Source organism: Cynoglossus semilaevis, chromosome 14, assembly GCF_000523025.1.
Source record: "Cynoglossus semilaevis isolate Cse_v1.0 chromosome 14, Cse_v1.0, whole genome shotgun sequence".
Taxonomy (NCBI): Eukaryota; Metazoa; Chordata; class Actinopteri; order Pleuronectiformes; family Cynoglossidae; genus Cynoglossus; species Cynoglossus semilaevis.
The window spans coordinates 5078330-5096757 of record NC_024320.1 but is presented as its reverse complement, the minus strand read 5'-3'; the positions used below and the strand labels follow the sequence as shown (position 1 = coordinate 5096757).

The 18428-nt window shown below is 41.5% G+C and overlaps 1 protein-coding gene and 1 long non-coding RNA gene across 5 annotated transcripts in view; both read left to right on the top strand.

The window, feature by feature from the left end:
* The first annotated feature begins 1226 nt into the window (after window positions 1–1226).
* Window positions 1227–14250, top strand: LOC103389296 (dihydropyrimidinase-related protein 2). 2 transcript variants are annotated; one of them, XM_008324655.3, is made up of 14 exons: window positions 1227–3290; window positions 8254–8342; window positions 8489–8673; window positions 9404–9568; window positions 10163–10224; window positions 10313–10393; window positions 10687–10755; window positions 10847–10967; window positions 11048–11204; window positions 11458–11599; window positions 12136–12306; window positions 12993–13172; window positions 13361–13526; window positions 13655–14250. In XM_008324655.3, exons 1-14 carry the CDS (start codon window positions 3030–3032, stop codon window positions 13744–13746), a joined length of 1941 nt encoding a protein of 646 aa, XP_008322877.1. In that variant the 5' UTR covers window positions 1227–3029; the 3' UTR covers window positions 13747–14250. The 2 variants fall into 2 exon arrangements, with proteins under 2 accessions (XP_008322877.1, XP_008322878.1); XM_008324656.3 differs by lacking the exon at window positions 1227–3290 and adding an exon at window positions 5329–5789.
* Window positions 14251–18203: 3953 nt separating this feature from the next.
* LOC107989475 (uncharacterized) overlaps window positions 18204–18428 on the top strand; it is a 13764-nt gene continuing 13539 nt past the window's right edge. Inside the window, exon 1 of one of the 3 annotated variants that reach the window (XR_001761026.2) lies at window positions 18204–18272. This is a non-coding gene — a long non-coding RNA (uncharacterized LOC107989475). The remainder of the gene's footprint in view (window positions 18273–18428) is intronic. The other 2 variants (XR_003051833.1, XR_001761027.2) reach the window with 2 other exon arrangements.

Here is an 18428-nt window from a genome sequence, read left to right as displayed (position 1 = left end):
TTTTTGGTTTATTCTTTTGTACAATTATGTTTTACAATGACTTTTACTTGTTACCAAACTAACTACATCATAATTTAGACATTCATTTATCCAATCCCAGTATTCCAGCCATTTAATAATTTGTATTTATGTCTCTTCTATCTTCATATTTAAATACTTTGACTCACATTTTTATTTGTGAATTCAGAGCAGTTACAGAAAAGAAATATGTTGTCGTTGGTGATTTTCTTTTTCCTATTTATGCCTCAGGTTTCCATAGAAAACGTGGGTTGCCCCTTTACATTAGATGTAGGTGTGTGACATGGAGACTGAGCTGCAGCAGAAGTGAAAGGCAGAGCTCCTCAGTCTGGTCTTGAACAAAGACCCTCCCTTCACTGAGTCTCAGAACACCTGCTCTCAGCCAATCAACACGCAGAAGCACGCCAGGCTCCACCCACTGCAGCTGTTGGTGAGGTTGGTGCCGTTACCATGGGTTACAGGGTGGTGGCCCACTCATCTCCATCTCTGCTCCTGTGCTGCGGAGGAGGAGGAGGAGGCTCAGCGTCTCCTCCTCTCCACCAACAGTTCACCAAAGAAATATTTTTCAATTTTAGATCAAAATTTTTAATTCTTTGATTTTATAAATTCACAATTTTAACAAATTAAAGTGGAAAAACTAAAGACATTTCACATGTGCGGTATTTAACAGGACCAGTAAAAGTGAGAGGACGTGCAGCACTGTGTGCAAAAGTTTTAGGCATGCATTTAAAATACATTTTCAGAAGCAAAAGGGCATTCTTATAACAATATACAATAAACTGCACATTTTTGTTACAGGAATTATTCAGGTGATGTGACTGCGGGTGGCGCTAAAAACAACTTTCTCTTAAATGGATTCTCCTGTTTCTTCACATTTTTGCCTTATTTTCCCAACGGATTAATAAAGTTCTGTCTGTCCATCTATTTAGAATATGTGAAAAGGAAAGAGGCTGAAAGGGGGGGTCACGGGGTTAGACTGGGTCGGTAGATCTACTGTATAGAGGTGCCTAAAACTTTTGCACAGTACTGTATGTAATTATTTACTGAGCTGATCAAACATCAAACTGTTGAACTGAGCCGTAGTTCCAGGTCAGTTTTCTTATGGTTCACATCAAACACCACAGTCACAGCTGATCTCTCTGCTGCTCCTGCAGCTGTTCCACAGACATGGGCCGAGCCCTTCCTGTTCACACACACACACACACACACACACACACACACACACACACACACATGTCTTTTCCAACTGCTCTGGCAGGGCGAGCTGCCAACTTTTCCCCAAATGTCTAACACTTGTCTTTGTCTATGCTGGGAGTTTTTTGTTTTCGAGGAATGACCCACTCTGTGTGTGTGTGTGTGTGTGTTGGAGGGTCCTATTTGGGTGGGGCTGCATATTCTTGTTAACACATGAGCCCGTCTGACATGCTGGACGCCTGCTTTACACGTTAAACTCCCAACATTTTTGTTGTGGCTGTGACTGTTTTAACACGTCCGATCTGTCAATGTTCACATTCACCTTCACCAAGAGACCAAACCACTCATACGACTCCACATGAACGTGTGATTGGTTGTAGAGAGTATGTGTTGAGCTGAGGATAAACCAGTGCTGCAGAGGGATCAATAAATCCAGGTTTAATGACACACAGTTTATTCCATCCTAACTCCTGAGGTTCTGTTTTTTCTTTCTTTTTTAAAGAACATGGAAACATATTAAACATGTCATCTCTGTTTCCATAACAACATGAATGTGGAGGAGGGATTGGCTTCAACTGTTCCCAGTGTGCCTGTGTCTGAGAGAGAGAGAGAAAGGACAGCATCTTTGAACAAAGGTGTGACTTTTCTGGGTAACTGTCCGTGGTGCTGATCGCCTTCCACCAGACTGAAGATGTGTTTAATTGGTTTCAAAGCATCTGACATGTTGGACCACCTGTCATGAAGTCACTGATCCACCAGAGGATGACCTCATCCCCATTAGTTTAGATTTTGTTTTGTTTTTAATGTCCTGCTGTTTTTGTTAAATTTGCTCTAAATCTTTTTTTCCAAACAGGAAATTGTTTTTCTTTTTCTTCCATAAATAATTGATGTCACTTTTTTTTTCAGGGAACCTTTTTATAAATGTACCTCAGGCTTAAATGCATCTAGCAGTGCTGTGTTATTTGATTTCTTCTGATTATCTTTAGGCTTATGTCCTATTTAGCTAATGTTTAGCTACATTCTGATCACACGTGCCTGTTTGCACACTTGTTTGGCTGCTTTACTCCTTTTTACCAAAGGCTCTATGAAAGAAAAATTAATAGTACCTATTATGTAACTAAAAATAAATTACAAAAAATAATCCTTTATTTTCAAATATTATAAAATACATTTTTGATGCTAGATTTGTTTTTAGAAACGTATATTTCCCAGCAGTACATATTTATTTTTCTTTATTATGTGAATATTTCTTTATGCTGAATTCAATAATCTTTTGTCTTTTTCACTGTCTTTTTGGCTAACCATTAGCTACAGTATTAAACCTACATCTCAGCTGAACTAGATTTTTACACACACACACATATACAATGTTATGTTTGGCTAGTTGATATTTCATTTAGCCCCTCCCCTTTCTCAGCTTCCGGCTCAGACTCTTCCTCCTCCTCTTCCTCCTCCTCCTACGATCTCTATCTTTGTTTCTGGAGCTACAGCCCAGGTTTTCTCCTCCTCGTTTGCTGATTTTCTCTCTCAGCAAAATATCATTGGCTGGAGGCTGAATGACTCGTGAGTAAGCATTTACAAACTGTGGTTCTCCTCACAACATCATCATCATCATCTTCTTCTCAGCTCCTCTCCTCTCACACCCTCTACTCACTCACTGAAAGCACCTGCTCCCTGACACCAGACAAGTTGGCAGCAGCTGAGCAGACGTGCGTAGCTGAGACATTTACAAACCACCCGCTGAGCAGCAGCAGCAGCAGCAGGAGCAGCAGCAGCAGGAGCAGCTACACCCTCAGGATCCTCTCAGCTCCGTCAGCATGTCCAGCTCTGGAGAAACACCGGGCTTCTTCGGCGGCCCTGACAGCAACAGACAGAAATTCTGTGGTGTCTTCTGTCCAGTGGATGGATCCTCTGATAGGAGGAGGAGGACGGTGGACTTTGATGCTCTGTCCTCCTGCAGAGGCAGGAACCAGGAGCAGCAGGTCATTGACAGACAGATGGACATCTCCCAGCAGAGGAAGGTGGAGATCAGGGAGACTTCAGGGAAAGAAGCTCTGCAGAACCTGGACAACGGAAGGGTGAGATCATCACGTGTTTAAAATTCCTCCTGACACTCCTCTGACTTCTGTGTGTGTGTCCAGACAAGTTGTGCTGCATACATTTCCCAGAATGCCTCTGTGATGTAACAGCCTTGCAGGACTGAGACCGAGGGAGTGGCTGCTGCTCGTGTCAATTTAATGTCTGCACATTTCTGCTTTGTCTTCACATTTAATGTCAAACTCCAGGTTGATTATTTCTATTTGATTTTCTGCAAATACATCCCATAATGTTCGTCGGTGTGGATGTAAAAATAACAAATATTTAGAGCAGATCAGATCAGAACAGAAGGAAGTGTAATTAGATTATCATATTCTTTAAATCTGAATTTGTCTTCTGTCGTTTATTAACATGTTGTGGGATTACAGATTAGGATTACAGGTTAGACCGGTGTGATCTTAAATTATAAAACTGCTTTACCCTGCAGCTAGTAGCTAAAAGCTAACCATATGAACAAGGTGGATGCAGACAAAGCTATGTAAAAATGGACCAAGAGTCAGGTCCATAAACTCTTCTAAATATCGACCAAAAGATGGCTAACAGTTAGCCCATTAAAATGAACTAACCACAGTGTAGCTAATAGTTAGCCTGCAGTGCTTTCTCATTGCCAGATGCTTTGGTTAAGTCTTGTGTCCCACATTCTAGGTTGATGTGGTATTGGATGCAGTACTGTCTAGTTGAGACCTAAAGGGTGTGGGCCTGAAGTGGGCCATATGTGGCTGAAATACTGGGTGAAAAAGTGTTGCTGTTGCTCCTTTGTAAATAAAATGTGATGTAGTTTCTTTAACAGCAGATAAGTTACACGTAGTATTCTATAGTCAGTATGTGGCCCAGATTTAATAGTTAAATGTTGACCAATATTTGTGGACTACCTGATCAGAACAGACAGATATGGGCCAGGTCTAAGCCACAAAGATGAAACTGTCTTGGAGTTGTGTTCTACTCAACTGGACCAGATGTGGCCCACTGACAGCCTGGGCCATGACTGCATGTGAACCAGGATGAGTCTGTTGTGTGGCCCTCGCTCTGTGGGTGGAGTCTACATCCTGGTTTCGGCAGCATTGATTTCCATGACTTGCAGTAAAATCTGTTCCTGCTGCTGACCACACCGACTGCCCAGGTCTCAGAGCAGGACGTTGAACCCGCAGCTTCTGCTACTCTGTCACTACATCTTCATTCTCTCAGGACTGGGTTTTAAAAGCCCAACCCTCAGCCCTGAGCCCAGCTCATCACTGCTGATATCACGTTACCTATTGATTGATGCATTAGCCTCACAGGCCCCGCCCTGCTCACACATCTAAAGTGCTCCTCTTTCCATCTGAAACAAGGAGAAATATGTCGGACAAACCGTCGCCTTCCTGCGTATAAATATTAATAATGACACAGAGAGAGAATGAAGTGATGTTTAAACGTTACTGTCAGCCTCCACAGGGAACTTTGTCCATTTTGTTTTAGAGACTGAGAATCAGTTTTATTGGTCAAGTATGAAAGCTCATACATCACAAACAATCTGACTCTTGTTTGTTCTGGTGCATTTTTAGACACAGCAGAGAGGAGGGGAACTAAACAGAGAAAAGATACATTTCATCATGATTTAACTGTAACAAACAAAGAGCATTGAGTAAACTAAAGAGTGAGCGAGGCAGATGTGTATATATTTACAAACTCTATATATTTACATTTGGAATGAGACAAACATTTCTGTGAAACAGATACACTTTTTATCTGTTTGTTTATATACACTCAAAATATTGTTTATTTGGTGTCAACTTGATGTCAACACGAGTTGTTGATCTGTTGCTGTCTCCATCACCCAGTTCAAATTTTTAATTCTTTGTTCAGATTTACCTATGACACAAACTGACCACATGAGGCAGCAGTGGACAAGGAACGTGGCTCTGTGAGCTAAAATCACTGATTTTCTCTATGGACTTTGGTCTGTGAGCTAAAATCAATGATTTTCACTATGGACTTTGGTCTGTGAGCTAAAATCTCTAACTTCATCAATACTGAAGAGCAGGTTTGACTCTGGACTCAGACTCAGTCTTGGTCCTGAGCCTCAGTTTAATCCACATGGTCTCATTGATGGCATTAGTGTCAGTGGAGTAGGGCGAGGCTCAGAGCATGCGCTCTGCTGCTTCTTTTATGGAGCATAGCCGGGGCTCCTCCTCCTCCATTCTCCTCCTCCTCCCTGTTCCTCTCTCCTCTGGTCTCTCTGGGTGGAAACTGGAACAGGCTTTGCTCTGGGAGGCTGCAGCAGCCTGGATCTGAGCACAGAATCTAATTTTTTATACTTCTTGAGATATTTAGATTCTCCTGAAGGATCAGCTTAGACCACACTCCTCCTCCTCTTCCTCTTGCTCCTGTTCCTTCTCCTTCATCTTCATCTTCAGCATTAGAGTCAGGGTGGTGGTGGTGAGCTCAGGGTGCAGCTGATCATGTCTGGATACCAGGGAAAGAAGAACATCCCCAGAATCACAGTGAGTCTCTGGCTGGACCAGGTCTACATTTGGACCAGACCCAGTCCAGTTTGCTGCTGATGCTGCTTTCTGTCAGTGTGTGGAGCAACTGAGCTGCTGTGGGTGTGTGTGAGTGTTGTTGCTGCTGACACTGCTGCTGCTTTTACTGCTGCTATTCAAGTCAGATTTGCAGCTGCAGCCGAAGCAGCTAAGTGCCTCCTGCTGCAGCTAAAGCTAAATATACTGCTGCAGCTGAAGCTGCTAAAACTGTTGATGCAGATGAAGCTTAGTTTACTGCCGCTGTGGCTGCTGCATCCTGCTAAAGCCTTAGCTGCTATTACTGCTACAGCTTAAGCTGCTGCTGGAGCAGAACAGTCTCCTCGTTCACTAATAACAGCAGATAGTGGGCCACATGGGGCACCTAGTTATCCAGAATCTGGGCCCATTAGCCCAGATATGGTCAACTGAGTGTGGCCAACATTGCCGAAGCTCAAGGTGGTGGTGGTGCTGCTCCTGCTGCAGCAGTGTTTAAATAATGTGGCTGTCAGAGCTGCAGGATGCTGAGATCAGAGTCAGATGATGGTGTAAGAAATGCTGCAGAGGTGAAGGTGGAGGAAGCTGAGAAAAAGAGGAGAGGAGGAAATGCCTGTCTCCATCATTCTAATCTGCCGTCTCCACACGGTCTGAAAACAACAACAACAACAACAAGAAATAATTCAGTTAAAAGATCATTTAGTTATACTCTGTCCATGTGATCTGACGAAGCTGTGTTTTGTCTAAACCAGACTTTCTGCTGCCTTAGTTGACGTGTTTTATTTGCTTTTTTTTAGTATTCTGTCCTCAAATATTAAAATCTGCTTCACTTTAATGACAGCCCAATGTCAATACATGTAGAAAATGACTAATCTGTTGATGCTGTCAATGAAAGACTTCAAATAATCCTTAGATTTTGGTCAAAGTTCATCTTCAGATCAGAACTTTTCCACCTTTCTACAGTGAAACAGCAGGATGTTGGTGATCATGCTAATGCTATTAGTAGCATTCAACTGAAACTGCTGTTGCCACCAGAGCTGTAGCTGATTTAGCTGTATACTGTTGGTAGCGTTAGCATTAGCATAGTCTGTTTTTTTAGAACACAGTGGTAAGCTCAACTGTTAGCAGCATTAGCCTTGGTAATAGAACATCTACATCAAGATTCAGTGAAACAGCAGCAACGGTTGACATGAAGTGTGAGGGGGAAATAAAAACAACAGATGTTTTTAGAGACTGTGCTGCGTTCTGATGTCATGGTCCAATGTCATGTTCTGGTGTCATGTTATGATGTCATGTTATGATGTCATGATCTGATGTCTGACGTGTGTTTTCACACAGTCACACCATCAGGTCAGTGTGGCCAGGACATGAAGGGATTGCTGTTTGTCCATTCTTTAGTGGATTTCACGGTGGATCAGGATCATCTCCTCTGATGGTGCTGGGCCGTGTCCAAACGTGACACTGATCTTTGCATCATGGGAGCAGTTTTTCACTCAAACAGGAAGCTGATGGAGATCATCGGGTTCACTTCAGGCTAAATATGTTCTGTCCATCTGTCCTGACTCTGTCGTCGGTGGACTTAGAGAGGCACGTTTTAGAAACATGTGGTCAGAACAAGAACTAAGACAGAAGCTACACGTTTGCTGTTTGTTATACTTTAGGCTAACATTTAGCAGTTACATTTTACATTTAGCTGCTTACACAGAAATCCACCAAAGAGAAGGTGTGATAATCCTAATCTGATGAAGATTAAATCAGATGCATGTGCAGTGGAGTGTATAGGTGTGAACTGGTCTCATCGTCTACTCCTCACCAGCAGAGGTGACAATGACACGGATAAAATGGATGAAGCGGTTGAGGTTTACTTGAATGTGTTTCCTCAGGCAGAGTGGGCGGGGCTGAGACTGGTGCTCAGACAGAGCCGTCTTTGTTAGACCGGGGACGCTGGAGTCCCTGTGACCTCAGTCTGCTGCTGTGTTTTTAAAAGACAGAGCCGGAGCTGCTGAGGTGACACCCGGGGGGAGGAGCAGAAGAGAGGAGGGGGTGGGGGTCTGTGTGGGTGGGACGTCTCATTTGTGTCAGAAATGTTCCACATGATCTGAGGGGACACAGATTTGAAAGAAGCAGCAGCGTTTGTTTTTTTTTTCTCAAGCTCTGCTCACATGATGATGTGACGTCTGTAAAAACTCAAATCTGTAGTTTATTGTTGATTCACTCTTATTTATCAGACAAAGACACACAAGAGTTCTACAAATGTTTTCACGGACAAACTTCAGTATCACAACAAACTGATCCAGAAACTGAAAATCCTTCATTCACAAAGATTAGTTTCTGAGTGGGTTGGTGTTCAACAAAGATAGTCAGACGTGACACCATCAGTGACAGATTTTTTTCTTTTACTGATTATTTTATTCCTGCACAAAGAACAATATTTGAATCTGTTTCTTTCCAGAGCGATCGTCTTCTGATCAAAGGAGCAAAGATCGTAAACGATGACCAGTCATTCTGTGCTGACGTCTACATGGAGGACGGCGTCATCAAGTGAGTTCAGGAAATCAAAGATGTCTCGACAATGAATGACTTGACAGAAAGAAAATATGCTGTTCACAATGAGAGTGGATGTTTAAGGTCGTTAAACTGAACAGTTTTTTTTTAGTTTCTAATAATAACAATAATATTTTATTCAGGCAGATTGGGGAGAACCTCATCGTTCCTGGTGGGGTCAAAACCATCGATGCACACGGTCGTATGTTGATCCCCGGAGGCATCGACGTCCACACACGGTTCCAGATGCCTGATCGAGGAATGACATCGGCCGATGACTTTTACCAGGGAACCAAAGCAGCTCTGGCAGGAGGAACCACCATGATCAGTGAGATAACCTGAACCTGGAAGTCTCCAGCTCACTGTTAGAGAGACTGTACAGACCAAAGTCCATAGAGAAAATCAGTGATTTTAGCTCAGACCAAAGCCCATAGAGAAAATCAGTGATTTAACTCAGACCAAAGTCCATAGAGACAGTGATTTTAGCTCACAGACCAAAGTCCATAGAAAAATGTCACTGACTTTCCCTATGAACTCTGGTTCACAGACCTCAAATCTCAACTTAAAAAACAAACAAAACAAAAACTATCTAATAGTGAGGTTCGAAAAACATTGAATAGATTCTTTAACATAAATGTAATAATACATTGTAACTCGATAATAAATCAATACAAATGTGTGACAATTCACATAGATTAAAAAACAAAATACAACTTGCCTGAAGCACCCATTATGCAATGTGCATTGTTAGGATTCTGTTATTTAGGTTAAATGTATGTATTTGTATTTGGTCATAATTGGTCTGGAGCTCATTTTGTTTTAAAAAAAATTGTGAACAAAAACAAAATTGTCATACTTACTGTATTGTGACTTGAGGGTATTTTTGCACACCTATTCCTTCAGTATCTCATAGATGAGTTCCTGTGACAACTGTGTATCACTGACATTAAATTACATAAATTCTGTGATTGTCAGTGACGACAAACAGAAGAAGACTTCTGACTTTATTAATTATTATTTATTTATTCCTCTCTGCTTTTATCCATGTGCACGTGCAGTTGACCATGTGGTTCCTGAACCTGGTGCCAGTCTGATCTCAGCCTTTGAGCAGTGGCGTCAGTGGGCCGACAGTAAATCCTGCTGTGATTATTCTCTGCACGTGGACATCACTGAGTGGCATCGAGGACTTCAGGAGGAGATGGAAACGCTGGTCAAAGATCACGGTAAAAACCAAAAGACTTTTTATCTTCTGCCCTATTAAAACAAGACACCGTCATCATCGTATTCATCATCGAACCCCCAACCATACTCACAACTGTTGCTGATTCTTCAAAAACTCTTAATATTTATATAAAAATATTGTGTAATAATCAGTAAAAAAAGCTTTCATTCATTCTGAACACCTCTGAACACAAGGGAGCCACGGTGCCCCCTATTGGATGATACATAGTAACAATAGATGAGAAGATTTAATTTAAACTCTAATTCAAGTTAAAATAATAAATATTTTTAATATAATAATAATCTGCCTTGAACATTTTAAAGATGATCTTATATTTTATACCAAGGGTAATTATAGACATGGGTATTCCTTTACAACAGAAGTCTCCATTATATATTTATCTTTAAAATCAACTTCATTAACAATAAATATTTCTTCTGCATTTTTTATTTTAAACTGATAGTGAATTTGCCACATTGAAAAATCGAACTGTTTTAACATAAAAGATGCCCTCATGTCCCACTAGGGGTCCATGTACCACTCATTGGAAACTCCTTATCTCTACCAACTGTTTTTATCCTCTCTTTATTTTTAGGCGTGAACTCGTTCCTGGTTTACCTGGCCTACAAAGATATTTTCCAGCTGACCGATGCTCAGGTGTGAATCTCATGGTGATTCACTGTATTGTGTTGTTTTGTGTTGTGCAGTAATTCTTACAGTAATTTGTGTTATCTCATTTCTGCAGGTGTATGAAGTTTTTAGTGTGATCCGCGACCTGGGGGCCGTGGCTCAGGTTCATGCCGAGAACGGAGACATCGTGGCTGAGGTGTGTACGAACAAACAGTCAGTCGGATTCTGCTCCCACTTTTACTACTTTAGTGACTAAAGTTATAGAATTGGACTAGAGTTTAGTTTAAGATGAACAAATCTGTCATGATTTTCTTTAGTTGTATATAATATATTTCATCATTATTATGAAAGTAAGAAATGTAGACTTATTTTATTCATTTATATATATATATTATTATTATATATATGGATGGATAGATAGATAGATATTAAATACATTATAATATTATATATTTTCATTTCATTTCCTCTGCCTGTGTATGGTTGTAGGAGCAACGCAGGATCCTAGATCAGGGGATCACTGGACCTGAAGGCCATGTTCTGAGTCACCCTGAGGAGGTCAGTCGTTCTGAACACACACACACTTGTGTGCCTGTCTTTATTATTTAATGTGAAGAAGCTGCATCAACAAATTGCCTGCTGTTTCTAGGTGGAGGCTGAGGCTGTAAACCGCTCCGTCACCGTAGCCAATCAGACCAACTGTCCTCTGTACGTGACCAAGGTGATGAGCAAAAGTGCGGCTGATATCATCGCTCAGGCTCGCAAGAAAGGTCAGCGTAAACTTAACTTAACGATTCTTTTCTACTCTTTATAATTCATGTTTAGCTCAAGGTTCTATTATGAACTGCAGGTACTGTTGTTTACGGTGAACCCATCACTGCAAGTCTTGGAACTGATGGTTCTCACTACTGGAGCAAGAACTGGGCCAAAGCTGCTGCTTTTGTCACTTCTCCTCCCCTGAGTCCTGATCCTACAACACCAGACTATCTGAGCTCTCTGCTGTCCTGGTGAGACCATCCTCCACAAACACAAACACAAACACTGGCTGAAATCACTGATTTTCTCTATGGACTTTGGTCTGTGAGCTAAAATCACTGATTTTCTCTATGGACTTTGGTCTGGTTCGCTTTGATGTGGAAGAGTGAGTGGTTTATAAACTTGAGTTTCTGGTTTACAAACTCTATCTAACAGTGAGAGATAGATGTAAACAGCATCTACTCCTTCTGTTCTCCTTCTGTTTCTGGACCTTCTCCTCTGCAGCGGTGACCTGCAGGTGACAGGAAGTGCTCACTGTCCCTTTAACACGGCCCAGAGAGCTGTGGGCAAAGACGACTTCAGCCTGATCCCTGAGGGTGTGAACGGCACGGAGGAGAGGATGTCCATCATCTGGGACAAGTGTGTGGTGAGTGGACGACTTTGTTTATCTAGGACCTGACTAACAGAGTGAGTGGACGGAGGCCACGTCAGTATCTTCTCACCAAAGGGACCATTTTTATCAGGATGAACACTTCTACATACATTAAACTTTCTTGTGTACTGACCACTTCCCCTTCTTCAGGGTGGTAATCAAACTTCAGTGCAATATTGCCACCTACAGGCATGAATGTGGGGATTACCGTTACTGTCGTTTAAGATATCAGGAAACTGTGAGGATGTGATCAAAGATGTATTTTTAAGTTATTTTTCTAGCTGTTTTTGAATTATGTTTAATATCATTTCAAAGGCCCAACCCAAGTTTTTTTATGACTTGATGAAATTGTTTGTTCAGATTTATCTCTGTAACACCAACTGACCACAGGAGGCAGCGGTGCAGCGGTAGCTGCTGTATCTGTGTGAGCTAACATCAGCGTTTTTTCCCCACAAGAAAAAACGATATTTCAGTGACGGGGCTCACTCAGAGAAGTTGCTGTCACCTTGACCACTGCCAATGTTCTGCAGGTTTCAGGTAAAATGGACGAGAACCAGTTTGTGGCAGTGACTAGCACCAATGCTGCGAAGATCTTCAACCTGTATCCACGGAAGGGTCGGATTTCTGTGGGCTCTGACGCTGATCTGGTTCTGTGGGATCCAGACATCACCAAGATCATCTCCGCAAAGACCCACAACTCGGCGAGTACACACACACACACACACACACACACATCTTTCCTTCCTTTCTTTCCTCACTGATTTCGGATCCACATTAATCCTAAAGACTCTTCACGTACGGCTGAACACACACACCACTGATGTTACTCCGGAGACGTGTGTCTCTTTGAAGAAAACCTCTGTGACTCAGACCCTCATGATTGTGTTTCCAACTGAAGTTCAGTCCAGATTTACATCAGTGTGTTGGTCAGAGAAACATCTGCTGGAGAGCATGAGTCACTGCATCCTGGTCATAACGGTTTCTAGTTTACTGTGCTGATTAGTTCATATTCAGCACTAAATAAGTCAGGCCTACAGGCACACACACACACACACACACACACTGATCTGAAACAAACATCTGAGAGATGTTATTGATGACATCATCATTTATTCTATCACATGTCACAAAGTCAACAGTGTTGGATTACACATTTGGATTACAGATTAAAGACTGGGACTACAGATTTGGATGACGAACAGCGGGTGACTTAAAAGTTATCCATGTCACAAAAACAGTTCACAGTTACTGTAGTCAAAGCTTTGACCAAAAAAAGCTGTGATTCACCCAGAAACACTTTCACCACCTTTAAGAAATGTTCACATATTTAGTTTCAAACTCAACTAGGTTTGATCGCTAACAACGAATTTTGTGTTGTGGTCCGCAGACGGTGGAGTACAACATCTTTGAAGGCACAGAGATCCGTGGTGGCCCTCTAGTGGTGATCAGTCAGGGTAAGATGGTCCTGGAGGAGGGAACTCTCCACGTCACTGAGGGATCAGGACGCTACGTGGCCCGAAAACCTTTCCCAGACCACGTCTACAAGAGGATAAAAGCTCGCAGCAGGGTAAAGTCCCGCCTTCTTCATCTTCATATTGCCTTTTATTCAAATACATACATTTGGGTTGCGGTTGCCCCCTGGTGGCTGACTGTTCCCTCTTTCCTGTCTCAGTCCCTGGTCGACTGGGAGACAGTTTTTGACGTCATGTTCTTTCAGATTTGCTGACAGTTTGTGACTCATTTCTTAAACCACAGCTGGCAGAGCTGAGGGGTGTACCACGAGGACTGTACGACGGTCCAGTCTGTGAGGTGTCAGTCACACCTAAAACCATGACTCCTGCCTCGTCTGCCAAGACCTCACCTGCCAAACAACCAAACCAACCAGTCCGCAACCTGCACCAGTCTGGATTCAGTCTGTCTGGTCAGTGAAAAAACAAGAGATAAACAGTAGACTATGTGAAAAATAAGCCTGTGGTTTGTGATAGCCAAGGCTAGCTTGCTAGTATAAGTTAATATGTTAGTGACTGGTGATTTTTCATTTTCTCAAAGGAGCTCAGATTGACGACAACATTCCTCGCCGTAACACTCAGCGCATAGTGGCGCCTCCCGGTGGCAAGGCCAACATCACCAGCCTTGGTTAGACAGCCGACAGCCGCTGAGGAGGAAACAACGACAGAGAAGATGCAACATAGTGGCTGAATACCCCAGGGGGCGCTCTGTCAGTGAAACCTCTATCCTTAAATTCCACCTCAGCGTTTTTTTTCCATGCAACAAATGTCTTCTTTTCTCCCAGATCCTGATCAGAGAGACACTGCTAGAAAGAAAAGAAAAAAATAGATGAAAATAGGATTTTAAAAAAATCTTAATTTTAGCACTTTTTGAAAATGTTATTTTGCTTTTTTGCGTATTTTTTTAATCCTATCACAAATTCTCGGGATATATTTTGCTGGGGTTTTTTCATAACAGTGAAGTGTTGTGTCAGATGTCATACAATATTTCCGTTTCATTTGAACATCTTTCGGTTTTACGTGTCATTATGTTTTGTTACATATTTAAAATATGTAATCTCTCATAGTGATTGAGTCTGCTTCCTACAGTCATATCCAACCCTATTGGCCAGGATTGGTTTTGTAGCTGATATATATATATATATATATATCTACATATATATATATATATATATATCTACATATATATATATATATATATATATCTACATATATATATATATATACATATCTATCTATATATATATATATAAATGAAACACCTAGAAAACACTAGACTCACTTGGTCCCTGCTGAAATTTTTTTTTTTTACTTTATCTGTTTTAGGTACAGAAGTAGTTTTGCCGTCATGGAAGCGTGAAAGCTGACAATTATTTTCCGTTCACCTGTACATATTTTGGTGGGTTTTTGGACAATGTTCAGACAAAGGTGTTTCTTCAGTCGTGGTGATGGGAACATGCTTGTGAAAGTCATACTAGTTTCCACCCTTATGTTCTGATGAGTGAAAACACTCACATGGTTTATTCTGAGGACAACCTAACAACTTCTACAAACCAGTCCACTCTGACTATTGTATTATGTTACATTTTAATGCGGCCCATTGCCATCTGCTAACACTGCTGCTGCTCAGATCAATATTTCATTGATTATTTTCCACCAGTGTGGCCTCAAGAGTTGACAAATGGAACCTTTTGTTGGAGCTTTGGCCTCATTTGTCAGCTCTGATGATTCCCAGCTCATGTTCTCAGCTGAGAAAGATGAGGCAGAAACTTCCTGTCAGTTCCTGAGTGGACAGGATTCAGAATTAGCATCTGTTAAAGGAGTGCAGTGTAAATGTTAGCCTTTAGCCTAGCTTCTGGAAGTAGCTTGAACATAGCTTCTGACTACACTGTCCTTTGTCTGTACAGTGTTTTTTTTTTTCAAGGAATGACAGAAAACATATCTGGGTGTTTTTGTTTTGTCAACAGAAACAAGCAGAGACCAATGTGACAGTAATCAATATTTATGTTAACTTACAAAAAAACAGATACATTAGCTCTGTAGCTAAAATATTGGCATAAGGTTAAACCAAGTTTAAAATGTATGAAATAAACAAAAATGAGAGTTAGTTAAAGAGTTAGCCAGACAAGGTGAGCCAGAATGAAACCAAAAGATAATAAAAATACATTTAGCTGAGATAAAGCTAACATCTAGACTCGATGTTCTCCTAAACATTAGTCCCAAAAATGACAAATGTTAGCCAAAAACAAATGTCTTCCTTCTAGATTTGGACAAGCTTTTCACATCAGTCTTTTCTATTAAATTTTTTTTCTTTCTCAGCGGTTTCATCCTAATTAGCAGAGCCGCTCCAGACAGACTTTATGACTGAAGGGTCCAATGGAGGGAAGGTTTGCCAGGATCCTAGTCCAAACGTGGACCTGACTGTTGTTTAGTATGATGGACTGATGCCGATAGATCTGTCGTTTCTCATCAGGTCACGTGACATCCGTGTTACAGACGTTGTAGATCTGCAGCGTCAGCATTTTACACTTTTGAAAGTATAAACATGTTCATTTCTTTATAACCAAACACCACACAGTGTGTTTTTAAATGGACTCTCACCCTCGACCCGCCGCCCCCGCCCCCCCACTCCGGTGCTCACTCGCGTGCGCTGGTAACAGGAACTGTTTAATACCAGGAACTCGGCTAGGATTCCAAAATGGTTTGTGGTGGGTTTTCTGTTTCCATCACAGAGAAGATCTCGCAATGATACTAATGTAGACTGGGTGATATGAAAAACAGTTCCACGGTTATTGGTCTTGCAGAGTCGTTCTCTGTATTTCCTGCAGTGGACCCGAACAGTCCCTAACACTGTCTGTAGTTCTTGCAGTGCAACCAAACAGTTCCTGTTACTAGCTGTAGTTCTTGCAGTGGATGCACACAGTTCCTGGTCTTAATTGTCTCTGCAGCACCACCTTCTGTTTGTTTCTTGTTTTGTTTTGTTTTTTTGTATTTTTGTTTTTTGTTTTCTCTGTGAGGTCAGTGAAGGATGTAAGATATTAATAGTGATGTAAAATAGCCAGGATTAACCGATTCAAAGGTGCCAGAATTTGTGTGTTTGTGGGGCGACTTGTGCCAGTGTAAAGAAGGGACAACGCTCGATAATCTTGAAATGTTCTAGTGTTTTCCTAGGGTTCTCCACAGCTTCTTAGTGTCCTTCTGTCTGTAGCTGCCCGGAGGCTGAGCTGGACTGATGTATGCTTGAACACAGACACGAGCCAATGAACTTCTGACTAGTGTGCAGTAGTGATGTGTGTTTGGGAGGACACACACACACACAAACACACACACACACACACACACACACACACACACACAGCACCAAACAGTGCTTTTCTTATTGACATGATCTGGTTTTCATTAACACTGATGTAAGCGTGGTCCAGGCTGCTGCTCACCGTTGCTCTACAGAGTTTTCTTCAGCTGATGAGTCAACAGTGGAGCAGGAGCTCCACCTCAAACAGAGACAGCACTAACACATTAGTCCACAGATTAGTCACAGTCACCTACAGTGGGACCAGACAGGATGTCAAAGAATATTTACTAAATCCCAAAACTGCATAATAGCCGAGGGATTTTACCCACCAATCATAGTTCAAATAGTTTTTTCTCCATAACTCGATGAAAACAAATCTAAGCCCCAGCGTGGCTGCTTCGTCTCTAACATCCTGGATCATCAGCATATTTGATCTTGTGGCTGGTGATGCTCAGCCATTTCCATTTAGCCAGGTTTTTGGACTGACACAAGGTGGACTCAGACTCAGACTCTGTTAACGTACCTTGCTGTAAAACCCCGCATGAAGAAGCAGGATTCCAACATCCACACCTTCCACTCACTGATCCAATTCTGAAATCCTGATTTCTGCCAAAGAGATCAGAGGGGCTGGAGCCAGTCCATACTAACACCCTATTGGCTGTTTCCAAACTCAGGCCATTGCCATGTTTTAGTTATTATTACGGTCTGGTCACTGGCATGAACTTTACCACTGTACCATAACATTTAAAAACACACATAACTGTAAGCGGAAATGAACTATTAAATAAAAACTTCTCCATTCTCAGGCAGATCTGGTGAACATTCCTCAGCAGCAAGGCAAAGAGGAGTTTCTCTTTTCTCTCTTCAACCGCTCCATCTTTTCTATTCCATTCCTTTTCTTTCCTTTCTTTGGCTCCTTTGTTGTTTCTGGCTGTTGCCATAGTGACAGGCCCCTTCCTCCCTCCCCACTGTCAGTGTTATGCTTTTTGTTTGTCATGGCAACGACTGTCAGGATCATTGGTTTCCAATAGCAACCGACCTGCTGCTATTAGTAAAACACACACAGAGAGACACACACACACTGACACACACATTAATGCATTTTTGTAATTAGCCTTGGAAACTGCTGCACTGCGACTACACAGTAATGAGCCTTTTAAGTCCTGCAGTTTTTCCCAAACTGCTGAAATCACTCTGCACCCCCACCCCCTCTCTCACACACACTAAACTGCACACTTGTTTTCCCATGATGCTCTGTTACCTTGGATGCTTTTCTATGCCATGTTATGCTAATGATATATGAGTGATGTATGTAACAGACTGAGAGCAGATCAGTGAAGATGCTGCTGCTAAAATCCTTTGTAAACATTTTTCCTCTTCGTCAAGGTGAAACTGTGTGCTGGTGTTCGTGTTATTGGCTTCGGGATTTTGTTTTTTTCCTGGATGCTTGCTCAATATGGAAAAAATGTTAAATCCCATGGGTGATGTATGAAAATAAGAAAAAAAAATCAACAAAAAAGGACTTCCATAAATAAAACAATCAGAAGTAAACAATAGTTTATGTTTCTTTGTGTCTTATGGACAATTCCCAAGCATTGAACATATTGTAATTTCTTAAGTATTGATTTATACTTATTTAAGAATAGGATTTTAAGAAATAATGCATCAACGTGTTTCTTTTAATGGCGTTAGTTATCAGTTAACTTAATGTACATATATTTAATTCGATTTTTTTTTCAATAGTAAAACGTTCTTTATTCATTGTGGAACTCTTGTTTTTACCGCCGTTTGGGGAACCAAAGTAAAAGCACTCACTTCCTTTCTACTTGACAGTAACCGGGAGGAAACCACATTTACGGTAAAGGTCAGTACGTACAACAAACATAGATAAAAAAACGCATATGGACTTTAGGCGTGGGGGTTTAAACCAAAAGCAAAACGTTCGACACGTCTGTCTGTGTTTAAATTTGTTTATGCCACACAATGGCATTTCATTTACGGATGCCATTTTGTGTCCAAC